The sequence below is a fragment of the Vipera berus genome, assembly GCF_964194415.1.
Source record: "Vipera berus genome assembly, chromosome: W".
Classification (NCBI taxonomy): Eukaryota; Metazoa; Chordata; class Lepidosauria; order Squamata; family Viperidae; genus Vipera; species Vipera berus.
In genome coordinates this window covers 54,407,347-54,420,642 of record NC_138210.1, presented here as the reverse complement: position 1 = coordinate 54,420,642, position 13,296 = coordinate 54,407,347, and the positions used below count along the sequence as shown (strand labels likewise).

Genomic DNA, 13,296 nt, shown 5'->3' with positions numbered 1-13,296 from the left:
TGCAGAAGCCAGGTTTCTAGGTTCTCTAGCAGTTCAAGTACTGCCTATGAAGGGCAGGTTCCCACAATCAACAAGTCCCTCATTAGCCTAAAATGGCCAATAGCAGTGAGCAAGTCTCATCCCTTCACTGAGTTAGCAACCATCATCTCAATGAAGCATTCCAGATTATCCCCATGGCAAAAACTATGTTGGAGGAAAAGGGAAAACGCCAAATGGAACACCTGAGGATGACTTGAAACCGCCTCAGTTTTTTATTGGGATTGAGATATAGACAATGTCATGAGGTCATGGCAGACAAAAATGGTGCCCGATGCATTAATGGTTACTTTGTTCTAAGTGTTAACAGGTTTAAGGCCTTCTCTACTTCGGCTTCTGTCTCCTTCCAAATGCCCCTATATTTCCTTCAGGTAAAGTCCAACAAACAGCTACTTCAAATATTATATCAACCCTGTTTTCCACGTTTTGCTAAATTACTGCATCCAAATTACAGGAATTGGTTTGAGGTGTATTTTTTCACGTTCCTGTACAGATGATCAACTAATGAGGCTTAAACCTTTCCAGAATGCAGCAGAGTTTCAACATCTGTTGATTTCACAGACATGCAGTTTATTTCCCATTCTGCCTAAAGAGCAGCGACATCTACAGAGTGTGACAATGTTGTCAGAATGATGCCACGCAAGAAGCAATAGTGCCACACAACCTGCACCCCTCTCATGTACAAACAGACAGTATGTGTTATGATGCATGATGCTCGATTAAACATTATCCCTCCTCCCAGGACACCTCTGTTGAAAATTTCCTGATTCTGATAATATTGACTAAAACCGTAGCCTCCCACCCACCCAGGAATCAGGGATCCTAACCACAGAGATGGGTTTAATTGGTGCCTCAAAGTTTATTTATTTTTAGTCCTCCATTCTTTTATCAAGGGATTGGTAAAACGAATGCTCTTTGCTCTAACCTAGATTGCTAATTCAAACTAAATCAAGTATCCTGAACATGGGCCATTTTCTTGGCAAAAAGGGAGATGGTTAATAGAGCCTTGCGCAATAATTCATCCAAGAATTCCAAAAGAGTTAACAAGTTGACAATTAGTTTTGTGGAGAAAATGGGATGGGCACGGCAGAGAGAAAGAAAACCTGTACATGGCTCTCTTCTGTTGGAGGTTGAAAAAAAATGAAGGGGGTCTTGCAAGAGATGAGGGGTGCAACACATTAATTTGAGCTTTAGGGTGCCAGTCAGGTTCCCAACAGTGGACCCATCGGTTTCCCAAGATTTAATGGATGTGGCATGAACTAATGTTTACCACTAATAGGAATCAAGTGGATCTGGGATTGAGTGGGCAGGGGGGCAGCTACTTAGCTCTGGCTTAAAACTTAAGGAAATGTCAAACGCACAGCGTCACGTGACGTGTTGCGATGTATCTCAACTTTTTTTGCATTGCTGGAACTGGGGTGGGCACAGCCTCCGCACAATGCAACCAGCCCACGGGCCTGGCTTAAACAGGAACATAGCAAGGTGCAAAACATCTTGGACAGAGAAGTTTGAGGATATTTGTAGGTTGGTATGTCTTTTCAGGCAAAATCTAGAAGCTGCCCCCAACAGTTGGTCAGTAACAGGTTCAAATATCCTACCTAGACTGCACTTAGTCCTCCCTTAATAGCCCTAGTTGGGACCAGAAACTCTGTCACCAAGTGAAGAGGTAATTAAATGAAACATCAGGTGATTGCCCCACTTACTGACAGCAGTCCCAGTTCCAGTTATTAAGCAATTCACCCACAGTTGTTAAGCAAGATGTCACGTGATTGTGACTTGGGATTCCTTCTGGCTTCGCCATTGACTTGACTTGTCAGAAGCCAAATCAATGGGAAGGTCACAAATGGGGATCACATGACTGGGAGATGCTGCGACACTCATAAATGCATGACAGTTGCCAAGTGCCTGGAAGCTGCAGTGGTCTTAAGTGTGAGGACCACTCATAAGTCACTTTTTTCAGCGCTGTCATAACTTTGAACAGTTGCTCAGTGAATGGTCACTAAGCGAGAACTACCGGTATAGATGACAGCTAAGGCTTAAGGATTCCTGTATCTCTTGGCTGCCATCCAGCAATCATTCAGATGTCTGCGGCCCAGATATAATACACCTAGTTATAGTGGAGAACAGCTGTTTGGAGGGTCTACTTTGCTAATGGATTCAGCCTCTTCTGAAGAATGGCCAAGTTGATGTCCCAATAAACAGAAGAAGAGCCGTGGTGGCACAGTGGTTAGAATGCCGTATTGCAGGCTGACTCTGCCCACTGCCAGGAGTTCAATCCTGACCAGCTCAAAGTTGACTCAGCCTCCCATCCTTCTGAGGTTGGTAAAATGAGGAGCCAGATTGTTGGGGTCAATATGCTGACTCTGTAAACCACTTAAGAGAGGGCTGTAAAGCACTATGAAGCGGTATATAAGTCTAAGTGCTATTGCTGTTGTTAAGCACTCCAGACAGGTGATTGGTGAGTGAAAAATCTGCAGGGTAAAATTCATAGTTCCAGCTTTTGGAGGGTTGTAGGCCTTGGTACCCAGCACCTCTTTTTACCCCAAGGAGAAAAGGAAGAATACCTGTGGATAACTTAGTGGATCATCTGATTGTGCCAAAGAAATGCGCAACGAGGTTTTGAAAGTGCCATGGATTGCAACTGGCACAAGAGTGAAAAAACACACACTCCTTCAGAGCAACTAAGGTCACTGAGATTGAGATTAAGGTAACTTTATGGGAATTTGGCAGTAAGAAAAGATCTCCATGGCAGCAGTTAGGAGCAAGTGGGGCTACCATATCTGTTCTGCACAAATCCAGATAGCCAGTAGATGGCAGTAATGAGTTCAGAATCCGCTGTTCTCGCTGCTGCCATCTAATAAATTATCTCACTTTTTGCTACAGATGCTGTAACCCTAAACTCTTAAGAGTGTGTATGTTTTTGTGTGTATGTGTCTGTGAGAGAGAAATACGAATATATATTCCTGCCCCCTCTGCTGGATAAGATAAGGAACTGTTTCACTCTTATATTTTAAACTGGGGAAAAAAAATTGTGCTCCCAGCAGTCAGCGCTGGCCAGAAAATGGTGCAATCCTGGCATGCAGAGAGTAGTAAGAATTATGCAGCTCATTATTGGTGCTGTCCCAAGCAGAAATTCCAGCAAGGACAAAGGGGATAGTCAACGGAAATCTCATTTGATCAGCAGCAAACTCTTGTGCGTTCCACACGGAAGGGGAAAAACTCAGCTAGGACAATCTGGAGGAAGAAGCACATTGAGGATGGATTTAAACAAAAAGTGAAGACCCGTCTGATGTTTGTATCAGGATGAGGGAGAAGGAATCTTAAAACAGGAGAAAAGGAGTGAGCGGATTTTATTGAAAAGGAGATGTTACTGGCTGCTATCAAACCTGTCCTTCCCAGTTTTATATTTATTCTTTTTTTTATACTCAGCCATACCCAGAATCCTCTGTCAGCACAAGCAATGACTAATGGAATGGAGAATAGATAGCAAAGGGTGACTGAGGGCCTCGTGACGTGATTCCTATAGGCTGAGATCAATTTTCCCCAGGTCAATGCCCGTTTGATCAGCAGGCCTTCTGCTATGATGCCTCTGGGGAGGTGGGAACGGACGTGCAGATCGCTTGATTTCAGCTTTCTTGGCAGCAGTACCAAAATGATTGGCCATTATCTTCTTCTGAGATATTGTTTAATTTCTAAGTCTACCCTAGACTGAGTAATATTCCCTGTTGGTTCTCTTGCCCAAATACTAACCTAGTCCCCATCCTAGACAAGAGAAGCCACTTGCTGTCAACTGCTGGGTCAGAAGAGATAATTTGACCAATAAAAGAGGATATTTGTAGCTCAGGGTTGAGTTGTGGGGTCCTCGGTGCTTTCTTGCAGATGTTTCATTACCCAACTAGGTAACCCCATCAGTGTTAGCAGGGAGACTATTATTGTCACAGTGAGGGATTACAATTCCAACAGGCTGGGGCTAGGGCAGACTAGACAATAAGGACAATAGGGAAATAGGGAAATACATAAGCAACTTCCTTCCTTATGTATATAGTTATTATGCGCAGAGAATTCTTGCAAGGAGGAACATTCAACACCATATATTTTACTTTCAGAAATGGGGCACTTTGCCCCCAATATTAATACATATAGTTCTGACCTTGTTTGAATGCTGCAGAGCTTGGAACAGGGAATGTCAGTCTATAAGGTGTTCAGTGGGTTAGGACGCTGAGCTTGTCGATCAGATGGTCGGCAGTTTGGCGGGTCGAATCCCGAGTGCCGCGTAACAGAGTGAGCGCCTGTTACTCGTCCCAGCTTCTGCCAACCTAGCAGTTTGAAAGCACATAAAAATGCAAGTAGAAAAATAGGGACCACTACGGTGGGAAGGTAACAGCGTTCCGTGCGCCTTTGGCGTCTAGTCATGCCGGCCACATGACCACGGAGACGTCCTCCAACAAGCGCTGGCTCTTCAGCTTTGAAATGGAGATGAGCACCGGCCCCTAGAGCTGGAAACGACTAGCACGCATGTGCGGGGGAGCCTTTACCTTTTACCTCAGAGTAGAAGAATAAGAATAGCATGAGAAGTGAAATTTGATTGGCAAGATGCATATAGTTCTGACCTTGTTTGAATGCTGCAGAACTTGGAACAGGGGATGTCAGTCTATAAGGTGCTCCTAATTATTTCGTATTGCAGGCAACAAATACCAAAGTGGAGCAGAGTTCATGGAGCAGAGTTATAAGTAGTCCTTGACTTATGAGCGCAATGGAGCCCAATATTTACGTTGCTAAGTGATAAATTTGATAAGTGAGTTTTGCCCCATTTTGTGACTTTCCTTGCCGCCTTTCTTAAGTGAATCACTGCAGCTGTTAAATTGGTAGCACTGTTGTGAAGTGAATCTGGTTTTCCCCATTGACTTTGTTTGTCAGAAGGTCACAAAAGGGGATCACACGAACCTGGGACACTGCAACCGTCATAAATATGAAACAGTTGTCAAAGCATCTGAATGTAAACCACATGACCATGGGGATGCTGCAGTGGTAGTAAGTGTGAAAAATGGTCATAAGTCACTTCTTTCAGTGTCGTCATAACTTTGAATGGTCACCAAATGAACTGAAATTAAGGACTACCTGTACTGGGAAATCTCTTCCTCCTCCTCCTCCTCCTCCTCCTCCTCCCCTTACTCAAAACTTTGTACAGCATTAAAAAAGTAACACTACCCTTGTTCCACACCCCAATGTATAAAACAAGGTGATGGGCTGCTGAGATAGGGACAAAAACTAATATATATTTTGCCCCCATCTCAGCAGCCTAACACTTCATTTTGCTTTGTGTGAGAGTTGTCTTTGACCATGCTGGTTTAGAGGAGTTGCCCAATGTTTTGATCAGGGCCTACATAGACTGAGAAAATTGCTATAAGCAGCTCCCTAACATTAGTAGCAAAGTCACATTCAGCTCTTGCTGACTGCACACCAGGACACATCCATGTCATTCTCTTGGCAATCGTACTATAGAAGTTAGTGATTCATCGTGTTCCTCTGGCTTCTGAGGCTACTCAGAAGCCTTGGGAATTTGGGGTGCTCTCTTGTCTGCCTTGATTAACTCGCCCTTGCCTCAAAGCTTCTTCAAACAGACAGTCCCGGTATCTTGATGAGGAAGGTGGTCGAATACAAAGCTTGAGGGAGCTCTTGCGTTGTTAATTGAAACACGAACATGGGTAGATACAGTTTGCCCTGCAGAGGTCAAAAAAGTTGCTCTTTGCCAGATGTCTTTCATGCAGCTGTTCAGAGTTGCAGGATCCAGGTCACCCCATTTGATTATAAAGGAACTAATGAAACGTCCAGCTGCCAGTAGGAAACGAGCAACAGCTGGAAATTGTGAATGATGTCACCTTACTGAAAATGCAAATCCACAAATAACGTAGCTTGAAGGGAATCATAGAAACACAGTATTTATCCCAATTTTGTGTCCTAGGAAACTCTGCATTTTGAGGGAAAAAAAACATGTTTCAGGCAGAGTAATGAAGTCAAATTCAATATGGCAGTGAGTTGTTAGACTGAATAGATTGGGATCCACTTATGGTTATATATAAACAAGAACGTGTATATAAAAATAGTTCCCAAAAGGCAGATAATCAGATGTTTGTGCTGTTCTACACTATGACACATTTACATGTCCCTTTTCTGGAGCGGGGAAGCTGCTTTTGAGTGCGCGTTGATTCCTGGCAACTGCCTGAACTAGTTTCTGCGGTTTTCTTGGTAAGGTTTTTCAGAAACGGTTCGTCATTGCCTCCTATCCAGGGCCAAGTGAGAGTGACTGGTCCAAGGTTACCCAGGTGGCTTCAGGCCTAAGACAGGACTAGAACTCGTGGCCTCTTAGTTCCTTGCCTGGTGCCTTAACGACTACAGCAAACTGGCTCTCTTCTGTGTCATTGCAAAGTTACATTAGTCCTGGCTTCCCCTGGCTTATGCTCTGCTAATGAAAGTAACCAAGACCTCAATAAGACTTAAGACACGTGGACATACACACACACACACACACACACACACACACACACACACACGTATTTGTATGTGTTTGTTTGTTTCTGCCCTACCTTCATTAGTTTTACAACAATCCAAGGCAGCAAACATATCCTTCCTCCTATATTTCCAACAACAACCTTATGAGGTGGGTTGGGTTGAGAGTGACTGGCCCAAGGTCACCCAGCTAGCTTTTGTGGCTAAGGTAGAACTTGAACTCATTGTCTCCTGCTTTCTAGTCTGGTGTCTTTAACTATTGAACCACACTGGCTGCCAGTTCCCCCCGCACCCCGTGTGTGTGTGTGAGAGAGAGAGAGAGTGAGAGTGCATGCATATCTATATATCTTTATCTGTCTAAATCTTTCTATCTATCATATATATATATATATATATATATATATATATATATATATATATATATATATATATATATATATATATATATATATATATATATATATATATATATATATATATATATATATCACTATATCTATCTACCTACCTACCTACCTACCAACTACCTTTATCTATCAATCATTCTGCCATCCATCCATCTGTATCAAGGTATTGGTTACATTCCTTCTTATGCTGCAAAATCTGTATTTTTACTTGTGTGAGCTATTTTGAGCACAGACTTTAAACAGAATAATAAACACATTACAGGATGCTGTCTCCAAACCAACAAACTGAATGGATGGAAATCTATAAGTCAGCACGATGTTTCGGTGGTGTAGATCAGGGGTGTCAAACTGCCGGCCCGCAGGCCAGTTGCATCATGCAGAGGCTGGGTTCGCCCTCTGGCAATGCGAAAAAAGTCACGATACGTTAAGAGGTGTCACACGATGCAGTGAGTTTGACACCCCTGGTGTAGATGATATGACATGCAAAAAATTGCCATTTTCTATTGTAGCATAATACACATGGAATGTGTATGCTAGGCATGTAAAATTGCAGTAAGGGCAGTGCTTCAAGTTACAATAGATTTTGGCTCACTCAACTGTGATGAGATATATTTAATATTGTGACCTTGTTCTATAACAAGATGGTATGTACACCCTCATTTATTATTGAAGCTCTTAAGATTGAACTTCAAATCTTCATAATATCCTTCTGAGTTCTGGTATCAAGTTTTCTAGCCTTTTTCATCATCACACCCTTCTTATTGTAGTCATCAGTGTCATTTCTGAAAGAGCTGAGATATGTTGCACAGTTTTTCCAGAATAAGCATTTTATTAACCCTGAGGTGAAAGTCGGTTGATTCGAGTTAAGTTTAAAAACATTTTGCCTCAGTTACTTCACTGTGACAGAACTTGACAGGGAGCCTTATGATTCATTTGGGGTTTTCCTTTCCTTGCAGAGAGAACAGATTCAATTTGCAAGGGAATAAAAAAGCATTCTGGTTGACCCTGAAAAAATTCTGAACTCCGCTTTTTAAATGTGGATAGGTTGATTTCAGAAAGAAGTGTCAGTGGAGAGGTTGATTTCAGAAAGAAGTGTCAGATTTAAATAAGGAGGCTGCTAAACTTGTTCACAGGGATGTGTCAAAAAAAACAGAATACAGAATAACAGAATTGGGAGGGATCTTGGAGGTCTTCTAGTCCAACCCCCTGCTCAAGCAGAAGACCCTATACCCATGGTGGCGAACCTATGGCACGCGTGCCACAGGTGGCACGCAGAGTCCTCTCTGTGGGCACGCGCGCCGTTGTCCCAGTCCTATGCCTTTAGCTGGGTTTTATAAAATCTTTTCGCTTTAGGCCTCCACAGCCGTATGGGGGGAAAAAAGGTTCAATCAATTTCAACTTCTTGTGGGGAAAAAAAAGATTTCACAAAGATGGAATTGATTGATTGAACTTTTTAGTCCCACCCAGTCTGCCGTTACCACAGCAGCCATGCCCACCCGATGGGCCACACCCACCCGGCACCTGACGATACATAAGTGGGTTTTGGGTTGCAGTTTGGGCACTTGGTCTCTAAAAGGTTCGCCATCACTGCCCTATCCCATTTCAGACAAGTGGCTGTCCAGTCTTTTCTTAAAAGCCTCCAGTGATGAAGCACCCACAACTTCCAAAGGGAAGCCATTCCACTGATTGATTGTTCTGTCAGGAGATGTCTTCCTAGTTCTAGATTGCTTCTCTCCTTGATTAGTTTCCATCCATTGCTGCTAATTATTTACTAATGAAGGAGAAGATTGCTGTGTATGCTCTTAAGCTGTCTCATTTGTGGGATCCATCTGATCTAAGCCTTAATGTGAAATAATCCTGAGCACAAGTCTGGTGATGGATTCAAAATTTAATTTTTTCCCCCTTTCCTTTTTTTTCTCTTGCTCCCTTTCTCCTGGCAGAGACCATCCGCACAGCCACCCCGTTTCCCATGGTCAGCCTCTTCCTCGTCTTCACAGCCTTTGTCATTAGCAATATTGGACATATCCGCCCACAAAGAACCATCCTGGCTTTCGTTTCAGGCATCTTCTTCATCCTGTCTGGTAAGAATTCAGAAGCTGGGGCTGTCCTACTAAAGGAGATTGATCTGCAAGCTCTGGGCTGGCTGCAACAAGGGGGACAGTTCTGGGTTGAAGACCGAGGGTGGGAATTTGTAATGTGAAGAGAGGAAGATCTAGTGCTGTCTCTTCCAGCCTTGGGATCTTTAAGAAGTGTGGACTTCAACTCCCAGCATGGCTGGCTGGAGAATTCTGGGAATTGAAGTCCACACATCTTAAAGAATCATAGGACTGGAAGGGACCTTGGAGGTCTTCTAGTAGTCCATGTCTCTGCCCAAGGTAGGAGACTTTATATCATCCCGGACAAAGGGTTGTCTAACCTTTTCTTGAAAACCTCCAGGTGTTGGAGCAACCACAATTTCCAGAGGCAAGCTGTTCTATTGACAGTTGTTCTCCCTATCAGGAAATTTCTCCTTAGTTCCAGATTGGATCTCCTTCTGAAGAGTTTTCAGCCATCTTAAAAGTTCCCAAGATTGAGAAACCCTGATCTATTGCAGGGGTCTCCAACTTTGGGAACTGTTAAGACTTGTGGACTTCCAACTCCCAGAATTCCTCAGTCAGCATGTCACAAACATTAAAGGTGTCAAGTCTGGAGACCCCTGATCTAGTGAAACCGGATTTAGAAGGGGTGACATCAAGGAGGTTTTTAGGCCTGGGGTACTTGCGAGACCACCTGCTGCCAATGTCAACCTCCCATTGCCCGGTTCGCTCCCACAGAGTCGGCCTCCTCAGGGTGCCGTCGGCCAGGCAATGCCGGCTGGCGACCCCCAGGGGAAGAGCCTTCTCTGTGGGCATGCCGACCCTCTGGAATGATTTGCCCCCGGAGCTGCGGATGGCCCCTGACCTTCGATCCTTCCACTGCGACCTGAAGACATGGTTGTTCCAACAAGCGGGCCTGGACTGATTATGGTTTTTTAAATTTGGTTTTTATTGGCTTAAGTTGTCCTTTATTTATTTATTGTTTAATTCTTTTTTAATCTTTGTATTCTATGTTTTTAAATTTTTTATTGTTGTGAGCCGCCCTGAGTCCTTAGGGAGAAGGGCGGCATATAAATTTAATAAACAAACAAACAAACAGCACAAAGCAAAACGATTACGATCAATAAGGCTGTCAGGTCCAAGACAGATACAGAGGTCAATAACTTACATTTTAAATAAAAAAAAATGGGGTGGTAAAAGAGAGGACAGAGACTTTAAATTCTGTCCTAAAGCTACCCTAAATGTTTGGATCTGAACAGAAAAAAATAGTATGCTAATTTGGTAAATGAATGAATGGACGTTGATGGATGGTATCCAGATTTGCCTTTTAATTAATGGAAAAGGATTAGGAAATGCTTTCCTCTGTACCCTTCCCATGTGCTTTTAAAATTCTCTCCAAAGCCCCACAGGAGTGGGGAGTATAGGGTCTGCAAAACAGGATAGAAAATCTGTGAAAATCATGCCCTTTGTCATATTAACTGAGGCTTCTAGGAGTTCAAAAGACTCTACAAGCAGTCCTCGTTTAATGACTGCCCTGTGTAGTGACTGTTCAAAGTCATGACAGCGCTGGAAAAGTAACGTCATGCTTGCAATGGTCACAGCATCCCTGTGATCACATGACTGAGATTTGGGTGCTTAGCAGCCAGTGGGTTTACCACCCATCGCAGTGTCCTGCAGTCACATGATCGCCATTTATGTAGTTCACAGCTGGTTCCCGATAGGCAAGGTCAGTGGCAAACCTGGCAGTAAAATAACAAGTTGTGGTCATGTGATGTCTCACTCAACAACCCTGGTGAAAGTGAGGTTATAAGCTCACTGCAGTCACAAAATATCTTGCTGAACATTCGTGCTGCTTAGCGATGGAAGCGCAGATCCCACTGCGGATCGTTCAGGGAGAACTACCAGTATTTGTGGAAATGCAAGATTTTAGGACTAAAAGCCTCTGGTGTGTGTTGTGTGTTTGGTAGTAGGAAATTTGCTTTTTTTTCATGGTCATCACCCAACAGTTCCTTGTTCCTTCTGTTTCAAACTCTGCTGCTTTTGGAGATATAAATCTGAGTTGCGGCACTGCTGTGGGTGAAGACTTTGGCTCAGGGGCTTAGGCATTTTTTCAGAACTTGCCCCACTGGGTTGGTAGAGATGGTAGAAGAAAAGGTTCTTTACTCACCGAGTATCCTGTCTTAAAGACCTGGATAAACTTGCACTGCTGACAACTGATCAGTGCAAGGGAAGAGTGCCCAATCCATCTTTTGCTCACTTAGTCTCTGCTGCTTCACAGCCCAGCAAACCCCTCCCAACTGTCAGCTCTTGGTCCAGGCCAGGGGTAGGCAACCTTTGCTCTTTTATGACTCGTGGACTTCAACTCCCAGAATTCCTGAGCCAGCCATGCTGAGGGGAAAGGGAGAGGTTTCCAGGCTGAGCCATGCTGGCTCTGGAATTCTGGGAGTTGAAGTCCACGAGTCATAAAAGAGCCAAGGTTGCCTACTCCTGGTCCAGGCTGACGCTGAATATGAGTTTAGTGCTTGTCTAAAAGAGCACTAAACCTGTGTTCAGAAGCACTGTGAACAATCATTGTCAGGCACAAGGGTGGGATAGGGATGCTCAAGTCCTCTCTGCCACCTAGAGACCAGTTGTTGTTCAAGCTGGTCTAAGTCTCCAGAGGGCATCCTACAGAGGGGATAGAGACCCCACTAACAGGAGAGGGCTTTCCCACCATTCCAAGCAGAGTTTCCTAGATGACAGTGCCTGGAGCCCCAGATGTTGGAATTAGCCCAGCACCAATTGGCCAATTCAGGTGGGCACCAGTTCACCCCTTCTCATTTCCTCCACTGCCTGGTCGTATTGATTCCTCATACAATTTTGCTGGAATTGCAGTCATCATGAGGAGGAAATGGAGAGAGAAAAGAAAATGGTTGCCATTTTCTTTTAGGGTAGTTAGAACTGCAGAAAAAAACACCATTAAAACCAGCTTGCACCACTTGCTGGTGCAGAGTGCAGCTGCACGAACACTTTTGGGGGCCTCCCGATACTCCCATATCACACCTCTCCTCCGTGAGCTGCACTGGCTTCCGGTTGCCTTCCGAGTGAAATTCAAGGTGCTAACAATGACATACAAAGCCCTACATGGCATGGGTCCGGATTACCTACGGGAGCACCTTCTGCCAACGTCAACACCCCTCCGTCCTGTGCGCTCCCACAGAGAGGGCCTCCTCAGGGTGCCACCGCTCAAAGAATGCCGGCTGGTGGCCCCCAGGGGGAGGGCATTCTCAGTGGGTGCGCCAACCCTCTGGAACTGCTTGCCTACCGAAATCCGGATGGCCCCCGACCTTCGCACCTTCCGGCGCGACGTAAAAACTTACCTGTTCCAGCAGTCCGGCCTGGCCTGATAGCTCTTGGGGTTTCATTTGTTTTTTACTATTGTTTTTACTATTGTTTAACTGTATACCTACCTTGCTCTGTACACCGCCCCGAGTCCTTCGGGAGAAGGGCGGTATATAAAAACAAACAAACAAACAAACAAATAAATAAATAAATAAATAAATAAATAAATAAATAAATTATCCTTCTCATCTTCTCCACTACCCATTATTGGTATCATATTATGATTATTATTACTCTATTGCCACGGTAGCAAACCTATGGCATGCGTGCCACAGGTGGCACGCAGAGCCCTCTCTGTGGGCACGTGCGCCGTCGCCCCAGTCCTAGGCCTTCAGCTGGGTTTTATAAAACCTTTTCGCTTTAGGCCTCTGCCACCGTGTGCAAAAAAAAAAGTTCAATCAATGAATTTCAACTTCTCGCGGGGGAAAAAAAAGATCTAGCCAAGTTGAAATTGATTAATTGAATTTTTTAGTCCCACCCAGTCTGCCGTTACCACCGCAACCACACCCACCCAGTGGGCCACGCCCATCCAGTGGGCCACGCCCACCCAATGGGCCACACCCACTCAGTGGGCCACATCCACCCGGCACCCGGCCCACTGGGTGGGTGTGGTTGCGGTGGTAACGGCAGACTGGGTGGGACTAAAAAATTCAATTAATCAATTTCAACTTGGCTAGATCTTTTTTTTTCCCCGCGAGAAGTTGAAATTCATTGATTGAACTTTTTTTTTTTGCACACGGTGGCAGAGGCCTAAAGCGAAAAGGTTTTATAAAACCCAGCTGAAGGCCTAGGACTGGGGCGATGGCGCGCGTGCCCACAGAGAGGGCTCTGCATGCCACCTGTGGTACGCATGCCATAGGTTTGCTACCGTGGCAATAGAGTAATAATAA

General features: G+C 44.5%; 1 protein-coding gene across 1 annotated transcript in view; it reads left to right on the top strand.

Annotated features, from left to right (window-relative positions):
* LOC308676091 (voltage-dependent calcium channel gamma-7 subunit) overlaps positions 1–13,296 on the top strand; it is a gene marked incomplete at both ends in the record, with an annotated part of 31,899 nt that overhangs the window by 9,965 nt on the left and 8,638 nt on the right. The window contains one exon of the mRNA XM_081341814.1: positions 8,891–9,031. Coding sequence (XP_081197940.1) covers positions 8,891–9,031 — 141 coding nt within the window. The remainder of the gene's footprint in view (positions 1–8,890; positions 9,032–13,296) is intronic.